The 16,639-nt window shown below is 37.4% G+C and overlaps 1 protein-coding gene across 5 annotated transcripts in view; it reads left to right on the forward strand.

Moving 5' to 3' along the window:
* The window catches only part of NSUN6 (NOP2/Sun RNA methyltransferase 6), a 25,305-nt gene continuing 8,666 nt past the window's right edge, over positions 1-16,639 (forward strand). Inside the window, exons 1-10 of one of the 5 annotated variants that reach the window (XM_085050577.1) lie at positions 1-663; positions 1,730-1,899; positions 3,363-3,430; positions 4,751-4,795; positions 5,495-5,650; positions 7,320-7,399; positions 8,107-8,216; positions 10,900-11,053; positions 13,233-13,314; positions 14,323-14,442. In XM_085050577.1, the coding sequence (XP_084906703.1) occupies positions 1,890-1,899; positions 3,363-3,430; positions 4,751-4,795; positions 5,495-5,650; positions 7,320-7,399; positions 8,107-8,216; positions 10,900-11,053; positions 13,233-13,314; positions 14,323-14,442 (825 nt within the window). In that variant the 5' untranslated portion in view covers positions 1-663; positions 1,730-1,889. The other 4 variants (XM_085050579.1, XM_085050581.1, XM_085050578.1 and 1 more) reach the window with 4 other exon arrangements.

Consider the following 16,639-nt stretch of genomic DNA (forward strand, 5'->3'; position numbering starts at 1 on the left):
CTGGGGGCAGCCGAGGGCCTGGGGGCGGCGCGGCCGGGAGGGTGGAGCCGCCCCGCAAGGAACGAACGCCGCGGGGAGCGCTTGGCCCCCGCCGCTGTGGTCGGGGCTGGCAGCGCCCCTTTCCCGTGCCCGTGTCCTTCAGCCCGGCGTTGCTCCGGCCGGTCCACGGCCTGCGCCGTTGGAAAGGGTTGAGGGTTTCAGGGCAGGCAGTGGTCTCGTGTGTAGTAAAACTTGTGAAAGCAGCGGGCTCGCTCTCAGGGCTGTGCTGCAGCTGCCTGCTCACTGAGCCCGTGCGTGGTGCCCAGCCGGGTCTCCTCAGCAGCGCCTCGGGGACGGTCAGTAAGCGAGCACCAGCCCGGCTCCGCGCTAGCCAGCGAGCCCGCTGCACTCAGCTGCAGCAGTGGTGGAAGTACAAAACTTGCTACTTTGATGCATTCAGCAGAATTTCAGAAAAAAAAAAAAGGAATAATAAAGAGGGAGCGATGTCAGCAACGTCTTGTCCGTAAGCTCGGGCGCCCCGGGCTCTGCTGCCGCCCTGCCGTGCCCCGCTGCGCTCCCAGCGGCCGCAGCCGCTCCCTTCGCGGCGTGCCCAGCTCCATGGCGACCCCGCTCGGGCACTTCCTGCCGCCGCCCCGGACGAGGCGGGCCGGGCGGGCCCTGGCGGTAGGTGTGCGGCGGGCTGGGCTCTGCGTGCTGCCGCGGGAGGGCCCAGCGCGGTTCGGCCCGGCAGCGGCACCGGCGTGTTCCGCCCTTGGCGTGGCCTTCCGCGTCCCTGTGTGCCTCGGTGTCCGTCGGGGCTGAGGCGGCGGCGGCGCGTCCTCTCGGGTAGCCCTGGGCTGAGGCGCAGGGCCTCGGGGAGGCTGCGAAGAGCTGCCTGTCGCGTTCCTCCCCGCTCCCTGATGTTTTCAGTGACGGGCGAATAAAGGAGGGAGGCCCAAATTCCGCTCCCCACAGCAATGCGCCTGCTGTCGTTTTCTTCGTGTGGGAAAGGGTGGGCAGGGGAGGTGTGAAAGTCCTGCTCGGCACCTCTGGTTGTAGCTGTGTTTGGCAGTTCGCAGTGTTCATGTGCATAGCTAGATCAAAGCCCTGTCCGCCGTCGCGTTCCCCACTGCAGTTCCCCACCTAGGCACATGGAAATCCGTGAAGCGGTGGTGAACAGGGAGGGGATGCTCCCTCAGTGGCTTTCCTCTGAAGTCCATCAAGCCTTTCCTAGGACAAGGCATAGGACACAGCAGGTCTGGGGAAAGGAAATAACCTCTCTCAGGTTTCGAGCCTCACTCCTGCTGAACGTTTGAAGTCTGACTCCTGCACTTGGCAGGGCACTGTGCAGTCCTCCCCATCAGCCTGGCTTCCTGCTGTGTCTGAGCTTACAAGTACCTGTCCTGTCCCTCCTCAGCTATGTTCCCAAGCATGGAAGACTCCGAACTATTTAGTCTTTCTGTGTTTGAAAGGAATTCCCTATATGTCATAATCACATTTCCCTTTTTTTCTGAGCTACATTACATCTTTTTTTGAGATAATGTCCACGGAAAGGGTATATATATCCTTCTGAAGCTGAACTTTATGTGGGTTTGCTCTGAATACCCAGTCCTGTGGTTTTGACATTTCCAGGCAGCTTACAGTGGTTTTATTCTTTTGATGGCTCTTTTTGACAGCAGAATTGGTTTTCATTTGTGTATTGTTCCTATCCCTGAACTAAGCACATCTGGTATTTGTCATTTGAATGTAGTTGTTGAATACACCTTACAGTTCCTGTGACAGAGGAGCTGTTCTGCAGTGGTATGGCATGCCAGGCCCTGTAAATTGGTCACGGTCAAGTCTCAACTCGTCCTGTTCCACGACTGCCTAAGGTGTTCAATAGCAGTGGTCGAAAGCACTGATGTGGCATCATGCTTCTGTGTGAGTTTACCTGTTTATACTAGAAGAATTGAAATCCCTTTGGTTTTATTGTTTTTCCATTTGCCCTTTTTATATTGCAGTTATTGTAATATGCTTGACATCCTGTTCAGAAGGACAGTGGTTTCTAGCACTTTTTTTTTTTGTATGAAATTTCAGCCTATAGAGATGCTGCATTATTTGTTGACGTGGTTGTCATTAATTTGTATATGGGACTAGATTCCTTTTTATAGCACACTGCCCTAATTCATGCTGGGATAGACTAAATTTCTCCCCAGTAGCTGGTATAGTGCAGTCTTTTGGATTCAGTGTGAGAATAATGATGGTAATGCACTGCTGTTTTGGTTGTTGCTGAGTTGTGTTTATCCTAAGTCAAGTACTTCTTTGTGTGTCAAGATGTGCCAATGAGGTAGACAGAAAGCTGGGAGGAAGCCTAGCTGGGACAGGTGACCCAGACTGGCCAAAGGGGTATTCCACACCATTAATATCATGCCCAGTATATAAACTGGGGGAGTTACCTGGAAGGGTGGCTTTTCGGGGCTGGGGTCTGCCATCACTTAGCAGGTGGTGAGCAGTTGTATTGTGCATCATTGTCTTTCTTTATTATTATTATTATTGTATTTTACTTTGTTTCAGTTATTAAGCTGTTCATATCTCAACCTGCAAGTTCTACTTTGGGTTCTCCTCCCCATTCCATTGGGCTGTGGCTGCATGGTGCTCAGTTGACAGCTGGGCTTAAACCACAACCCACATTTAGGGAGCTTCACTGCAGTTCTGTCTTTTGTGTGCAGTGTTTTTCAGCAAAAGTTAGATTTTGACCACTTACTGGCTCATGTTTCATAGTAGCACTAAGTCACATTTTAAAAAGGAGATAGTTCCAAGTCCTGTTGCCAACATGCTGTCAGATCATGGTTGGTTTTCCATGAAGAAGTGATTGTGATACCACTTTATTCATTGCATGGCGTTTTGCAGCCATCATTAAATAACCCATTTAATTCCTAAAAGGATACCTTCATAATCAATATTGAAGTCACATGTAGGGCTTATAAACACCACATTTCTACCAATTTTCAAATGTCTGCTTAATAATTTTCAGGATTCCAATTCTTAAAATATTCACAACCATGGGATTTTTTTAAAGGGTAGTTTATTATGCTTCTGAAGAAAAAGCTTTCCATATTTGAGCCATATGGGGATTTTTTTCTGTTTTGTCTTTTTTTTTTTCCTCTGTAACGTAGGCATTCTAGGACAACAGGCACATGATATGTCACATTTTCTGAAATGTTCAAACTGAGCTTTGGTGATTTCAGCTGTATCAACTGTTGTAGTACTGTTAGATTGTAATACTATAGTAGTACTGTAGTACTATTAGATTTCCATGAAATAGCAAGATAAATTATTTTGGGCATTTTTTTAGATTGTAAAAAGATGTTAATTAATTCAATTACGGTTTCTTTTTTCAATAGCTGCTAATGTTGTGAATAAGGCTTTGAAACTCCTACCCAAGAAACTTTGCCTTTGTGTGGACTCAAAAGTAAGTCTAAATAAGATCCCATTCTTCTAGCAAGATTTAAATTTAATATTTTAATTGAATCAGAAATATTAAAAAATATTTTTGAGGGGTTTTGTATGATAAAAGCGACAAATAGCATCTTGTTCAAATAAAATGAATGTCAAACATTCTGATTTCTCTAAGTATTTAGTACAATAAAAACATATTTTAGTAGTCAAAATTCCTTGTTACATATGGAGTAAACATAGAGTGATGTTCTCTCTTTCCTTCCACTTAAGTTGCTGTAAGCAAATTTAAATTTTTAGGAAGTCTCATTTCAGACTGAAGTGTGTATAATTTTTCAAAATATAGAAAATAGAAGAGTGGGTAGATACCATTTGGGAAGATAACTCTATTTTATTACCTACAGAGAAAAATGGTAAAAAATAAAATCTCTGTCAGCACTGAGCTACAGTAACACTTTATAGTTGGACTTTTTAAGAGGATTTAAAGCAACATCTTGAAATTTCCTGTACATTTTATCCATGTATTTTTTTCATCAGATAGCTAGAAGGTTTATTTTAGGGATCAGTAGAATTTCTGTTGCATTAATCCTTCACTATTCTGACTGTGAATTTAACACAAAATCAAGTAAAACTTACTTAAATTTTAAGTATATATGTAAAAAAATCATTGCTCACAGTCATCCACGTCCCCTGTTTTGAAGTTTGGATAATGTGAACTATGGAGGAAACCTAAGAAGTTAAGCTTGAGGAAAAGAAACCTGACAGGGAATATTATCTCTGAAAATGAATAGTTCTGATGATGGAATAGAGTACAGATATAAAAGTTGGGATTTAGAAGAGTCAAAGCTAAATTCCGTGAGGGGCCTTTGTGAGTGAATTCTGGAGCTCTGAAATTTGTTCTCCCCAGGGATAGCTAGGAGAAGTTTAACGGGACAGGATTTGGAGGTGGTAACACTTCCTTCACATTTCAAACACCAGTGCAGTTGCCCCAGAAGGTCTGGATGAAAAGGATGTGACAGCAAGGAAAGCAGTAACCTTATTGTAAGGTGATTGCAAATAACAAATGTGTTAGTGAATGTATTTTCAAATGTAATTGAGAGAAGTGTTAGGGTCATATCCAGACCAATATTTGGAAATTTGAGTTCAATAAAATTACATTATTAAAATTGAAGAATCAGAAACTACAGCTCAGCTGGTGGGTATATCTTATGTTACATTTATAACTTACCGAATATGCTAAGAACCACTAAGAAAATACTTTGCTTATTTTGGTTTCTTACCAGCAGATTTTAAAAACTGAAGGAAGATGTCCTTTTTCCCTAAAATCTCTTTCCAGTATGAAGTTGAAGAGTATCTCACCAAGGTGTTCAGAAATAAGGAGGTATGTGACATAGTTACTACTAATCATCAACAAATAATAACTTTTTTGTGTAATCTTAATACCTTACAATAAAATATTATCTTCACATTAAACAAAGAGTTTTGTATATAAAATATTTTCATATTTAAAATTTAATATTAGTATTTATGCCCATTGGCTTAAAGTAACATACAAATATTTCAATTAAATTTAGCATAAATTCAATTTTGGATCCCACTGAAGAGTGACCATAGATAATTAAGCACATATTAACCACTTAATATTGTCAGGAATTACTCCCTTACCCCATTGTAGCCTACTACAGACAATCTATTAATTCCTAATGCCAAGGATAAAAAATGGCATTTTATGTACATTTTTATCGGTATAAAAGTTACTAATTCATAGTTTTGAATCTGCACTTCCATTTCCTTAGGACTTGGCTTTGTACAATATCACAGAGCTCTAGCAGTTGCTTTGATACTTGCTGCAGACTATTCAGATTTTGCTGATACAGCTGTTTTTCCAACAAGTATTTTTCAAAAAATTTAAGAGGCTTCCAGTGGAGTTAGGCTTCCAGACATAGACATTCCTCACTAGTGCACACCATACAACCATATCCCTTAATTTCTACAGAATGTTTATTCAGTGGGATTCTTTTGCATTGAGCAAAAGGCTTATGTGTGAATCTCAATATAAAATCTCCTCTTTCATTTTCAGCTTATCACTGCTTTAGGTACACAGGAGGCAGAGAATAAATACCAATCTCTGTTAAGTCGTCTATCCCATCCACCAGGTTTTACAACTGTGAGAGTGAATACCCACTTGGCCTCAGTGAAACATGTGAAAAAATTGCTGTCTGAAGAGATCCAGAAGGTTTGTGCAATTTCTTTGTTACAGCAAAAATAATAGGATATTTAATCTTTTGCCTGAACATGAGACCTCTTCATTACTGGAAACTATACCTTACCTTAAGGCAACCACTAGTATTAACATTATCCAATCACACTGATTTCCTGTCAGCATTAAATGTTAAATGAAAATTCATTGAGTACCAGTATTGCTTGTCTAATCCCTCCAAGAAAGGCAATAACAGAGGGAAAAGACATCCCACTCTTTTTCATATGGCAGATCCTAACCTTAGATAGGATTGAGACACTGCTGTGGTAAATACTGTAAAGATGTCATAAGTCTATATAGACGAAGACAGATAAAAAGTGTAGTTCAGTTTGCTGTCTTCAGCATGCTTAGAACACCTTTATTTAAGATTAAAGGAGAACGCCTGTATAGCTCATTGTAGAAGCTCTTCAGGAAAGTGAGAAAATCGGTATGTTTTAGAAACTGGAGCCACAGTGATGCCCTGCAGCTGCTGTAGTTTCTTTATTTAAACATGTTTTTAATCTTGATATAATTTTCTGGAATTTCACTTACCTTAATTAAATGTTTATTTATCTGTTAAAATGTAAACCATGATGTTTAAGAAATATATTATTTTGAAACTGTGTCCTAGATCTTCACTCTGTCTAAAAAGTTCTGGTTCTTCTTTAAGTAAATTATTAATGCTAGTGGGTGTAGAGGGAGCTTTTGCATGACAGGAGCCAAGACATTTCTGTGATGCAGAGGCAGTTGACAGTGTTCTTCTGGCTGGGATGGTAATGAGTTATGCTAATTTTAGTTTGATTGTAGAAATCTGGAAATGGGTATTGCAGGATTATATTTTGCTTCAGGGGAAAAGGCTTTGCTGAAAACTGACTTAAGACCAGCTTTTCACAAACTTTTTGTATTTTGGGGTGTGATTACATGTTAGAAAAGGAAAACACATAACACTTTTGAACAAAAGTATGATCATGGATTGTTTTCCTTCTTAAGAGAAAATACTTACTTATTAGATGCAAACTGGTTTATGATTTTACATGCTTAAAGGTTATAATTTAGAAGGCTCAGGTGAGAAGACATCAGCTTGTTTAAATCCAGGAACCTTTATAAAATGGCAAGCAGTCACTTTTTTTCAGCTAAATACATAACTCAGCTATCAGTACCCCACCTTGGGCTGAAAAGAAAAATTGAAAGTATTGCCAACCTGGCCTATTAAGTAAGACAAGCAGTACATGAGTAGAGTTAAACAGTGGCTTATTACTAATAACATCAAAGAGTTAACACAGATCATACCCAAGTTTCTGCAGTGGTGTTACTGTGTTCTGATGGCAACTCAACATAGCCTTCTTCCAGAAGAAAGCAAAACCCACTGATAGAGTTATGAGTGTCAGAACACTCTCCTATTCCCTGAAGTCAGTTCTCAGTCAGTCTCTTTGTGGTCTTGTTATTTCTGAATTTAAGTGTTTAATCTTTTTCACCAGTATTTTTATTATATAGACTGTCCCCTTGGACACTATTTCCCAGCTGCTTTTAACTGTTTTCACTACCTTTGTGTTTTGTGCTCTACAGCAATAAGTTATGAATAGCAAAAAGGGTTTTCAGTCTAATTACATGTTTGAATATTAGGTTTATTAGTAGTGCTTACTATTATATTTTTTTTCTAAACCAGCAATTTAAAGGACTATGTGTGCCAGTTCTCGAGCACCCGAAACTTCAGGACATTTTATTAATTCCTGTCATTGGACCCAGGTTTGAAATTTTCAGTCTTAAATGTTGTAACACAGTTTTCTTACAGATTTCTTGTTAAACAGTTATGATAACTAACTCACTATAACTGAGGCACAACTTCATTTGTATTATGACCTAGTAGACAGTCCATATACTGACTAGATCAGAGTTTTAGTCCTTAAAAAATAAAAGAAATCATAGTGTACTCTCCATATTTATAAGACTGATATTTTATAGGGGAAAAGTGACATGTGTGCATCCTCCCTGAAAAGCCAGGTAGATGGCAGATAGAAAAGCTAAACTTCTGCTGTGGAATACAAAACTATAGTACAGGCAGGGTTTTCTTCCACTGGAAGAAATTAAGTGGAATCAAGAATTACTCAGCAGTTGTTAAACACAAAATATCACTCCACAATCATCTGGCACAGGAAGGGGTAGAGGACTATTTCTCCACCCCAGTAAAATTTATTTGTATTCCTTTGTCAGGTTCATAATAGTGGCAGAATTTGACAGAATCTGCATTATTTTGAGGATTAGTTTTCCTCTTGACTCTTTCCATTGATTTCTCTGGGACTAAAATAAATCTTCTAAATCTAATACATGATAGTAAACTTTTTCTGTTATATTCTCACAAAATTAGTATTTATGAACTGGAGTTTACTTGGGACTATTTGGCTTTTTTTTTTCTATATACTTTTTTTTAACTCAACTCCATTTTGTATTTCTAGGCGAGATTTAAAAAAACATGAATCTGAAGTCATAGTTGGAGCTCAGTGTGGAAATGCAGTACTTCGAGGAGCACACGTTTATGTCCCTGGGATTGTATCTACCTCAAGATGTAAGAGTTTTCTAAATACACCAAATTAAGTTGTAAAGATGGCAGAAAAATTATCACCCTTGAATAACAGATAAATAGTGACACAAAGTTGTTTTCTATTCTCAACTGAAATTAATCTTAGAGTTGTAATTTACAGTATTAACACTTTTTAAAGTTTTTCTGGGTTTTTGGGGTTTTTTTTTTTGAAGATTTTCACTATTCTTCATTTTACCTGTAATAAGTTATATTAGTTATTTCTTACCTGGCCTGTTTTAAATGCCTTTTTTCTTAAGTAATTCCTAGCTGAAGTATTAGTTACCAAGGATTTCAATTTCTTGTTATTCATTTCAAAACCTTTTTAAGGAGAATTTTCAAAGTAAAACCTGGGTTTTTTGAGGTTTTTTTACTACTGAATACTGCAACTTTTAACATGGATGTTCAGTTGAATAAACTTACAGAAGTTGGCTGCTTTGCAGTCTTGTAAAAAAAAAAAAATGGGATGCCACATCTGGATGGTGACTGGATGTTTTAATAGATATTGTTTCCAGATTTGTTATTTCTTCACTCCATCACAAAGCCACTTACTGTCATGATTCTGTTAGACTTTAAGTTACAAATCTAAAAAAACACAGATTTTCTTTTTTCTAATCCATTGGCGATTCATCTGATACTGTTTATGAAAGAGAGATGTAGTAAAATCCTTTTTTCATTGATGAGAACAATCTTCAGTTTTTATGTCAGATTCTTAAGAAATGGAAATTATGCATCAATGCATGTGATTAAAAAAATCTACATATGCATGCTTTGTGTTCAGCAACCTATTTTTTTATTTAAATGTCAAATTAATTTTATGTAAAACCAGTATAATTTTGGATGATTCACCTTATTATTCTATTGTGATGAGATCTAGCAATCATCTTGATTCTTATTATTAAACAAAGTGAGTAATAAAAGCATTTATCTAGTCACTTCATTTCCTTTCAGGAAAAGACCTTCAAGAAGTTTTAAGCATATGCTTAAGTTCAATTCATAAACAGGAATGTTTTTCAATCTAGGGCTTGATAATGAAATAAGTATATTGCCATAGCAGTTGTTGAAACTGCTTATTTAGACAACTCCATAAATATTCAAATCCTTCTTTGAGTCAGCTAGTGAGTTATCATAATTGCTGCATGTAATTATACATGTAGCATCAATTCAAAGAAAATAAAGATACTATAAAACTTTAGGAACACTTCAGGGGAATTGCAGATAAGAAAATAAAATAAAAGGGCACGCTACCCACTTGATGCCAAATATAATAAGGCTGCAATAAGCACAGATGGCCTAACTAGGGAAAAAATAGTACAGCAAGAACACATATTTAATCACTGAACTTGCAACCCAAATGAGGGTAAACTAATGATCAGGGGTTTTGAGCTTAATTGAACTAATCAAACCCTAACCTTTATGTTTATGGAATACCAGTGTAATCTACAAAAAGCTTAAGAACTCTATGCAGGACTAGTGAATTTTGAAAGGATGATTGTCAGCAGAGAGTGAAATAAAATCATTTATGTTTGAATACTGCAAAAATCATTGGCAGATATGCTTGATGGAAGAGTTGAATTGCTGCAGGTTTTTGTTCAGTGAAGTTTAAGCAGACAGTAATACTGAGCAATCACATCATGTTTTGTGTCACACTGTGTAAAAAGAAGTGTAAAAAAATATTTTCAATGGCTACCTAACAAATATTCCCTTTTAAGAATTTCAGGGCATTTGGGCATAATCAAGCTGCTTGAAAATGGAAGAAAGGGTTCTCTAGTACAATTCAAAGAATTCTTGGGAAGCTGAACTGTCATTAGTCTTGTTATATCTTCTGGTTCCTCCAGCCTGTCAGTCAGCTCAGAAATGCAATTTTGGAAAAATTTTTATTGCTATCAGAAGGGGCCTTTATTTTTGAGCATGTTTTTCAGCCAGTCAGCACATAGAACTTGCTTGCTGTTCTGTAAAATCACCTAAACCTTCCCCCTTTTCTATTTTTTTTTTTTCTAACTCAGAAAGTTAGTTAAGTCTGTAGGATTACACTTCTCAAGATTGGTGTATATTTACATACTTTACTGATCTGGTGGGTTTTAATTGGAGATATAAAACTCTCTAAGGAGATTATTGAGAATAGCAGTTGCCTTAAAGGGAAGAGAGCCAGACCAGAACAAGAATATATAATCACTTGTGTCAAAGCAATAAACAATTAGAGAAAAAGCTGCTATAGCTATTTTCTAGGTAGCTATTGAGAGGTCATTAGATAAATTTAGCACTCCTGTCTTTGTTCAGTAAGGGTAAACCCCTGTTGTTTGATGTACTTGTGTGCTTGGAGCACACATGGAGGACTGGATCCTGAAGAGTGTGCTTAAAACTTACTGGTGACCCTGCCAGGACAAAATAAATAAAGTGCACGTTTGAATAGCCTCTTAGAAAACCAGACACAGTGCCTGACTTGCAACTTGGTGTCTCTCAGCAGCTCCAGTTGTTTGGTAGCCATTATTCACTGTGTAAAGTTTTCAGGCTTTATATCAGTTAATCTTTGATTACATTTAGAAAGTGTGAAGTTTGGTATGATAGAGGAGTTGAAATAAGTAGTCTATTGAAAATGCTAAATAACTTGGTCTCTACTGGTTTTTTAAGTGTCATAGTTATCTCAGACTTTCCATTCTTCTTTGTGCAGTTGTGAAAGCTGGAGATGTGGTTTCAGTGTATTCAGATATTGAAGGGAAATGCAAAAGAGGAGCCAAAGAATTTGATGGGGTCAAAGTTTTCCTTGGAAATGGGATTTCAGAACTCAGTCGCAGTGAAATCTTCAGTTCAAGTGGCCCATTGAAGTAAGTCCATAATAATTGCAATCTACATGTAAAAATTTGCAAAGGGAAGGAAGAAGATGGGGAAACACTGGATTATTTTGTACCCTATGTGAAGTTACAAGATGGCTGTGCATGTTGGAATTTCCACTATCTTCTGGGAAGCTGTTAGTTTCATAGAGGGATCCAGGTACCAATTTACTTGAGAGGTAGGAGGAAATAAGTAGTAGTCTTTTCATAATTGATGTTTATTCAGTTCAATAATATCAAATAGAACTGACAAATGTTCTCACTGTGGCAAAATTGCATTTTGGTAAATTGTGTTGTACTACTTTCCCATTTAGATGGAACAGAAGCGCAGCCTTGTTAATTTCTCCATCTTGTAAAAATATCTGTAAGGGCTGGTTTTTTAGTGGGACAAGGGACAGAACATAAGGTCAGATAGCTTAAAAAAACTGCTAACATTTGCCAAAGTAGTTACCTATTTAAAGATTACTTGCTTTTCTGTTTTGTTGATGAAGCATATGGTTTATTCCTCTCGTGTCACCTAAAACACATGTAAAAAGTAATGTAGAAGAGCATGGACATCAAATTAATGACCAAGACTTTACATCCTGAGAACAAACTACAAAAGTTCTAGTGAAAAAAAAAAAAGTACATTGTCAGAGAATTTCTGATTTATGAGAGCTTAAATATAGTAGAAGTAGTAGGATGTACCCATTGAGTTGCTGACATGGAATAGCAGCATGTAACACAAAATCTGGTTTCTGCAAGTTTGCTTTCTCATATCCTTCCTTCTTGTTGGACTATCCAGTACATATGCAAAATAATACTTACTCTCTTTAGTAATCTTTTATTTGCAGGCTCAGTATTGCTTTTTCATGGTTTTCTCTTTATTGTTTTCCATTTCCTGGTACATCTGGTTTAAGAATTAAATCTGTGCCAGAATTTCATCCATCTTTAAAACTTCTAGGAGACCTCTAAGTTCACACCTTAGCTTTGCAGGCAAATCAGCGTTCCTGAAAGGCTTTTCATATAGGATTTCTATAGTTAGTTGGCTAAAATCTCAGAAATTCAGGAAATGGAGGAAAATCTAAGAGGAAATCATATGCCAGTGCCCTAGTTGTCTTGCACGGGAGACAGAAGCTTTATGAGTTTCTGCAGTTTGCCAGGCTTTAGGGCAGCTAGCTCCCCTAGACTTAGTCCCATTCACAAGGATCTTTGATATTTGGCCGATTAGTCTAAAAGTACCATTTATTAGACACAGAAAATAACAAACATACAAATATAGAACAGATTGACATACATACACACACAATAAATGCATAATTGCAAAACTGTAATAGCTAAAATGCAATTATGGGGTAAATGCTTGTTTGAACTATAAAAATAGTTAAAAATGCAAGTTAAGAAATGCTTGCTTGAACTATAATGCAAGTTAAGAAAGGTACCTATAAGTTAGCCAGAATAATACAATTTAGGAAACCAATGATCTTACCAAAATCCAGTTTTGGTGCTGGGATACGTTAGAGTCTGCTCTCAGTCTTGCAAGAAGTTACCACAGAGCTTGCATCCAAACTCTGGGGAGAGGTTTTCAGTATCCATGTAGAAAAGCTTTTACCTTTGCTGAGATTTCATGAGCTTTTTATAGGATAAAAACAAAAAAGTGGATTTGTGGTAACTAAACATTTTTCACATTCTCTCTTCATCTCACCTTAGACTTTCAGGCACCACTACTAGATAGCCCTTGATTAGGCTATCAGCCTAATCTGAGCCATCCATCTCCGGCCACTGATCAGGGACAGGGAGAAGGGGGAGAGAGCATCCTGCCACACTAGTGCATACACAGGGCTAGCCAAAAGCAGTTATGGATTGAAGTTCAGATATTTAGATTTCTTTACAGTATCAAGGATTGGATTAGATCTTGGTTTGTCCTGTATACAGAACCAGAAATTTGCATTATGTGATTTTACAGATGGTTCCAATTTATAATGTTATGCATTTTTTGCCATGATTTACTTGACTTAATAATGTCATGTTGAAGAATATCGTGTTACAAAATTGTAAAATATTTTTCTTGGTTTTTCTTTCGTTTTTGTAAGGTTGTTGTTTCAAGTTGCTATTTGTAAGCATAATGATTTTCGTTGACTGCTGTTTAAATCTATAAAACTGAGTATTTGAAATTTTTTTTCATGTTTTTCAGGGGGCTGGGCATAAGAATGATAGAGCCAGTCTACCTTAGTCCTTCATTTGACAACGTGCTCCCTAGTCATTTATTTTTACAGGTACATTTGTTCCAAAAGCAGAAGTCTGTACTATTTACAGGATAATGAATATTCTCTTAGCACACATTCATGGTTTATACATTCCTTGTGCGTTGTAGCATCTAATTCAGTCTTTGGATTTGAGGAAAACAAAGCATTTAAAATGAAGTCAGTATCTACATGTAGGTGGTTTAATCATACTGTGTCTGAGATATGATAAGGGATTTGAAAGCAACATAGGAGACACTTAAAAATGTAGAAATTCGTCTTGCACAGATAAACTCTGCATAGAACTATTAGTTTTTGGAATCTGCCTATGAACTCTGGAATATGAGCCCCTTTCAAGGTACATAATTCTGTAAATAATCAGAAAAATCTCCAAATATTAGATTGACTTTAAGCTGTTACTTAAGTACCACAGACAGCTTTAAAAGATTTTTATACCTTTGTGTTGAACTCAGAGGAAAATATTCCCATATTGTCTAAGGTGCAGTACTGTGCACAGTTATTGCACATTTTTTCTCTTTAATGCAGCTGTTCTGTTTATACAATTAATAGCACAGTTCAGCTTCTTGGTACTTTAGTTCAGCAAGCTTTTGATCTTACTGTTCTTTAGTGTGCTGCACCAATGTGTAAATGTAGGAAATGTTCCAATAAAAAGGTTAATATAAAGTATTCGTGAGAAACAGAGCTGCTGTGTGTCTGAGCCAGTATCAGCATATTTTATTTGGAATTTTAGCATTGTAGTCTCCTCAGTCATGAGCTCTTAAATTTCAGTCATTGATACTCAGATATAGATAAAAAAAAAAAAGCCACTGGAGACTTCTGATGTAAACTAAATACATATATATATATATATATAATATATGTAATACAAGTAGTTCATTTCTTGTTAAAGAACTGAGAGCAATATCATAGGTCTCTTCACTGCTGAATGACTTATTTTTTTAAATGAGTTTGCCATTCCTTAATAAAGGAATTGATGTAGGAGATAAGGTTTGAATTCTCCCATATTTGTTTTTATGATAGAATTTACCTTCTGTGGTTGTGAGCCATATTTTAAACCCTCAACCAGGAGAGAAAATTTTGGATATGTGTGCTGCACCTGGAGGAAAAACAACCCACCTTGCAACATTAATGCACGACCAGGTAAGAGAAGTCATTTGGCATTTTCTGTCTAAGGAAGAAAATCTGACCACTGTTGATTTGTACAGCTCTCTTCACTTAGCTGTTAGAATACATAGATAATTTACAACAGCAAACAATTAATATTTTGACATTTTACTTACTGATGTATTTTGCTATACATCAGAGACTGAAATGGGCAACAGTCAGTCTTTATCAAATATTCACCATCACCTTTAAAACCTTATTTGCTACAAATTCACTGTTGGAATATGTTTAATTTCACTTTTTAAAATGGTATTGAGATATTTTTAATCTATATGCAAGGCAAAGTTATGAAAGAATATGCTGGATTCATGAAACTGAGATACAGGGGTTACTACTGTATGCCAGAGAAACACACAACTCTGTACAAAAACATATTAAAAAGTTCTAATCTGATTAACATTTTCTCAGTAAAAATTATCAGTGCTGCATACAGATAAGATTTTAGACTGAATTTCTAGTCTGAATTTGTCATTCTATGGTAGAATGTCACAAATCCAAAACTATCTTATGAGAAAGTAACAAAAATGAGAAGAAACAAAAAAAAAATGTATTGAGAAAGACAAACAAAAAGAGAACATAATAAAATAAGAATGTAGATATAGGAGTACAAATTTTTATATATTAAAATGTTATATGCACAGTGAAATACAGAAATGCTGGTTAATTTTTCCTGTAGCAGAGGAGAAAAGCATGTAATATTTCCTCTAAAAATTTTGGAAGGCTTTATTCTTTTTGTTGAAATAGGGTTATCAGAATATCTCAGATTGTTTAGAAGTCTTGCAGTTACATTATGCAGTACTTTGACAGGTGCTGGTGCATAAATGGGAAGGCACAGTATGTACTGGTGGGAATGTATTGAGGAAAGGCATGTATTCAGTTCTGGGATGGTTTGCCTATGGAAGTGTTTTCTGCTCTCAGTATGGAACATTGGCAGAAAGCATTAAAATTAATTAGACAGTCATTAGACATTTATTATGTATGTATATAAAGCTTCCAGTAAAGAATTCCAGTATGATAAATAAAGGAAGTCTGTAAATCATATATTTCTGTCATGGATTCATTGACATCTATACTTTTTCCCATCTGTGTATCTACACTTTTCAAAATTTGCAGAACTGTTTTCTTCCTTAGTAACTTTACATACTTTGATTGTGCTTTCCTGCAGCTGAAGTGCTAAAGATTAAGAATACAGATGTTGAATATTTATCTCAATTGATTTTCCTTTTCTGAGTATTTAAGTTTAATTTAAGATATGGAAGATAAAGATATGGAAGAAAGCACTTCTTTTTAGATTTTAAGTTCCATTCACAGATTTTCCAAACTAATTTTTTACAGACAGTATATTAAGTCATTAACATTTCAGAATATTTGAATCACTCTTACTTTTTTGTGATATGGTAAATATTAGTAAATATTTACTAAATAAATTAGTAATGGTAAATATTAGTATATTATTTTTAAATGAGATAACCAAGATGTAAAATTACTCTGTAATGTTAAGAGTTGTTACATGAGAATCAGGAATAATTAAAGCTTGAGAATTTATTATTATCTGTATCCCAGTCCAGACCACAGTTTTTTCCAGATGTCTTTCAAGTAGTTGTTCTGGCAGTGGCTGGCATGGGCCAAATGGAGCAGAGCTGTCTTCCAGCTTGTTCTTTTCTCTGGAGTCTCTCACACAACACAGTGGTGGTCAATGGCTCTTGTGTTCAGGTGCAGGCCCATCATGAGTGGTGACCCTCAGGGGTCCATCTTGGAACTGGTGTTCTTTAATAACTTTATCAGTGACAGACAGTGAGATCGAGTGCACCCTTGGTAAGTCTGCCAGTGACTCCAACCTGAGTGGTGCAGTTGGCACACCTGAGGGACAGGATGCCATCCAGAGGGACCTGGACCAGCTGGAGAAGTGGGCCCACAGAAACCTCATGAGGTTTAACCAGTCCAAGTTCAAGGTCCTGCTCCTGGGCCCAGGATATCTCAAACTGGAATGATGACTTACTGACAGCAGCCCTGCTGAGAAGGACTCGGGGGTGCTGGTGGATGAGAGCCTGGACATGAGCTGGGAGTCACAGCCCAGAGAGCCAAACATGTCCTGGGCTGCATCCAAAGCAGTGTGGGCAGCAGGATGAGGGAGGGGATTCTGCCCCTCTGCTCTGCTCTGCTCTGCTCTGCT

The sequence above is a fragment of the Lichenostomus cassidix genome, chromosome 2 (genome assembly GCF_008360975.1).
Source record: "Lichenostomus cassidix isolate B80296 chromosome 2, HeHo_3.0, whole genome shotgun sequence".
Lineage (NCBI taxonomy): Eukaryota > Metazoa > Chordata > Aves > Passeriformes > Meliphagidae > Lichenostomus > Lichenostomus cassidix.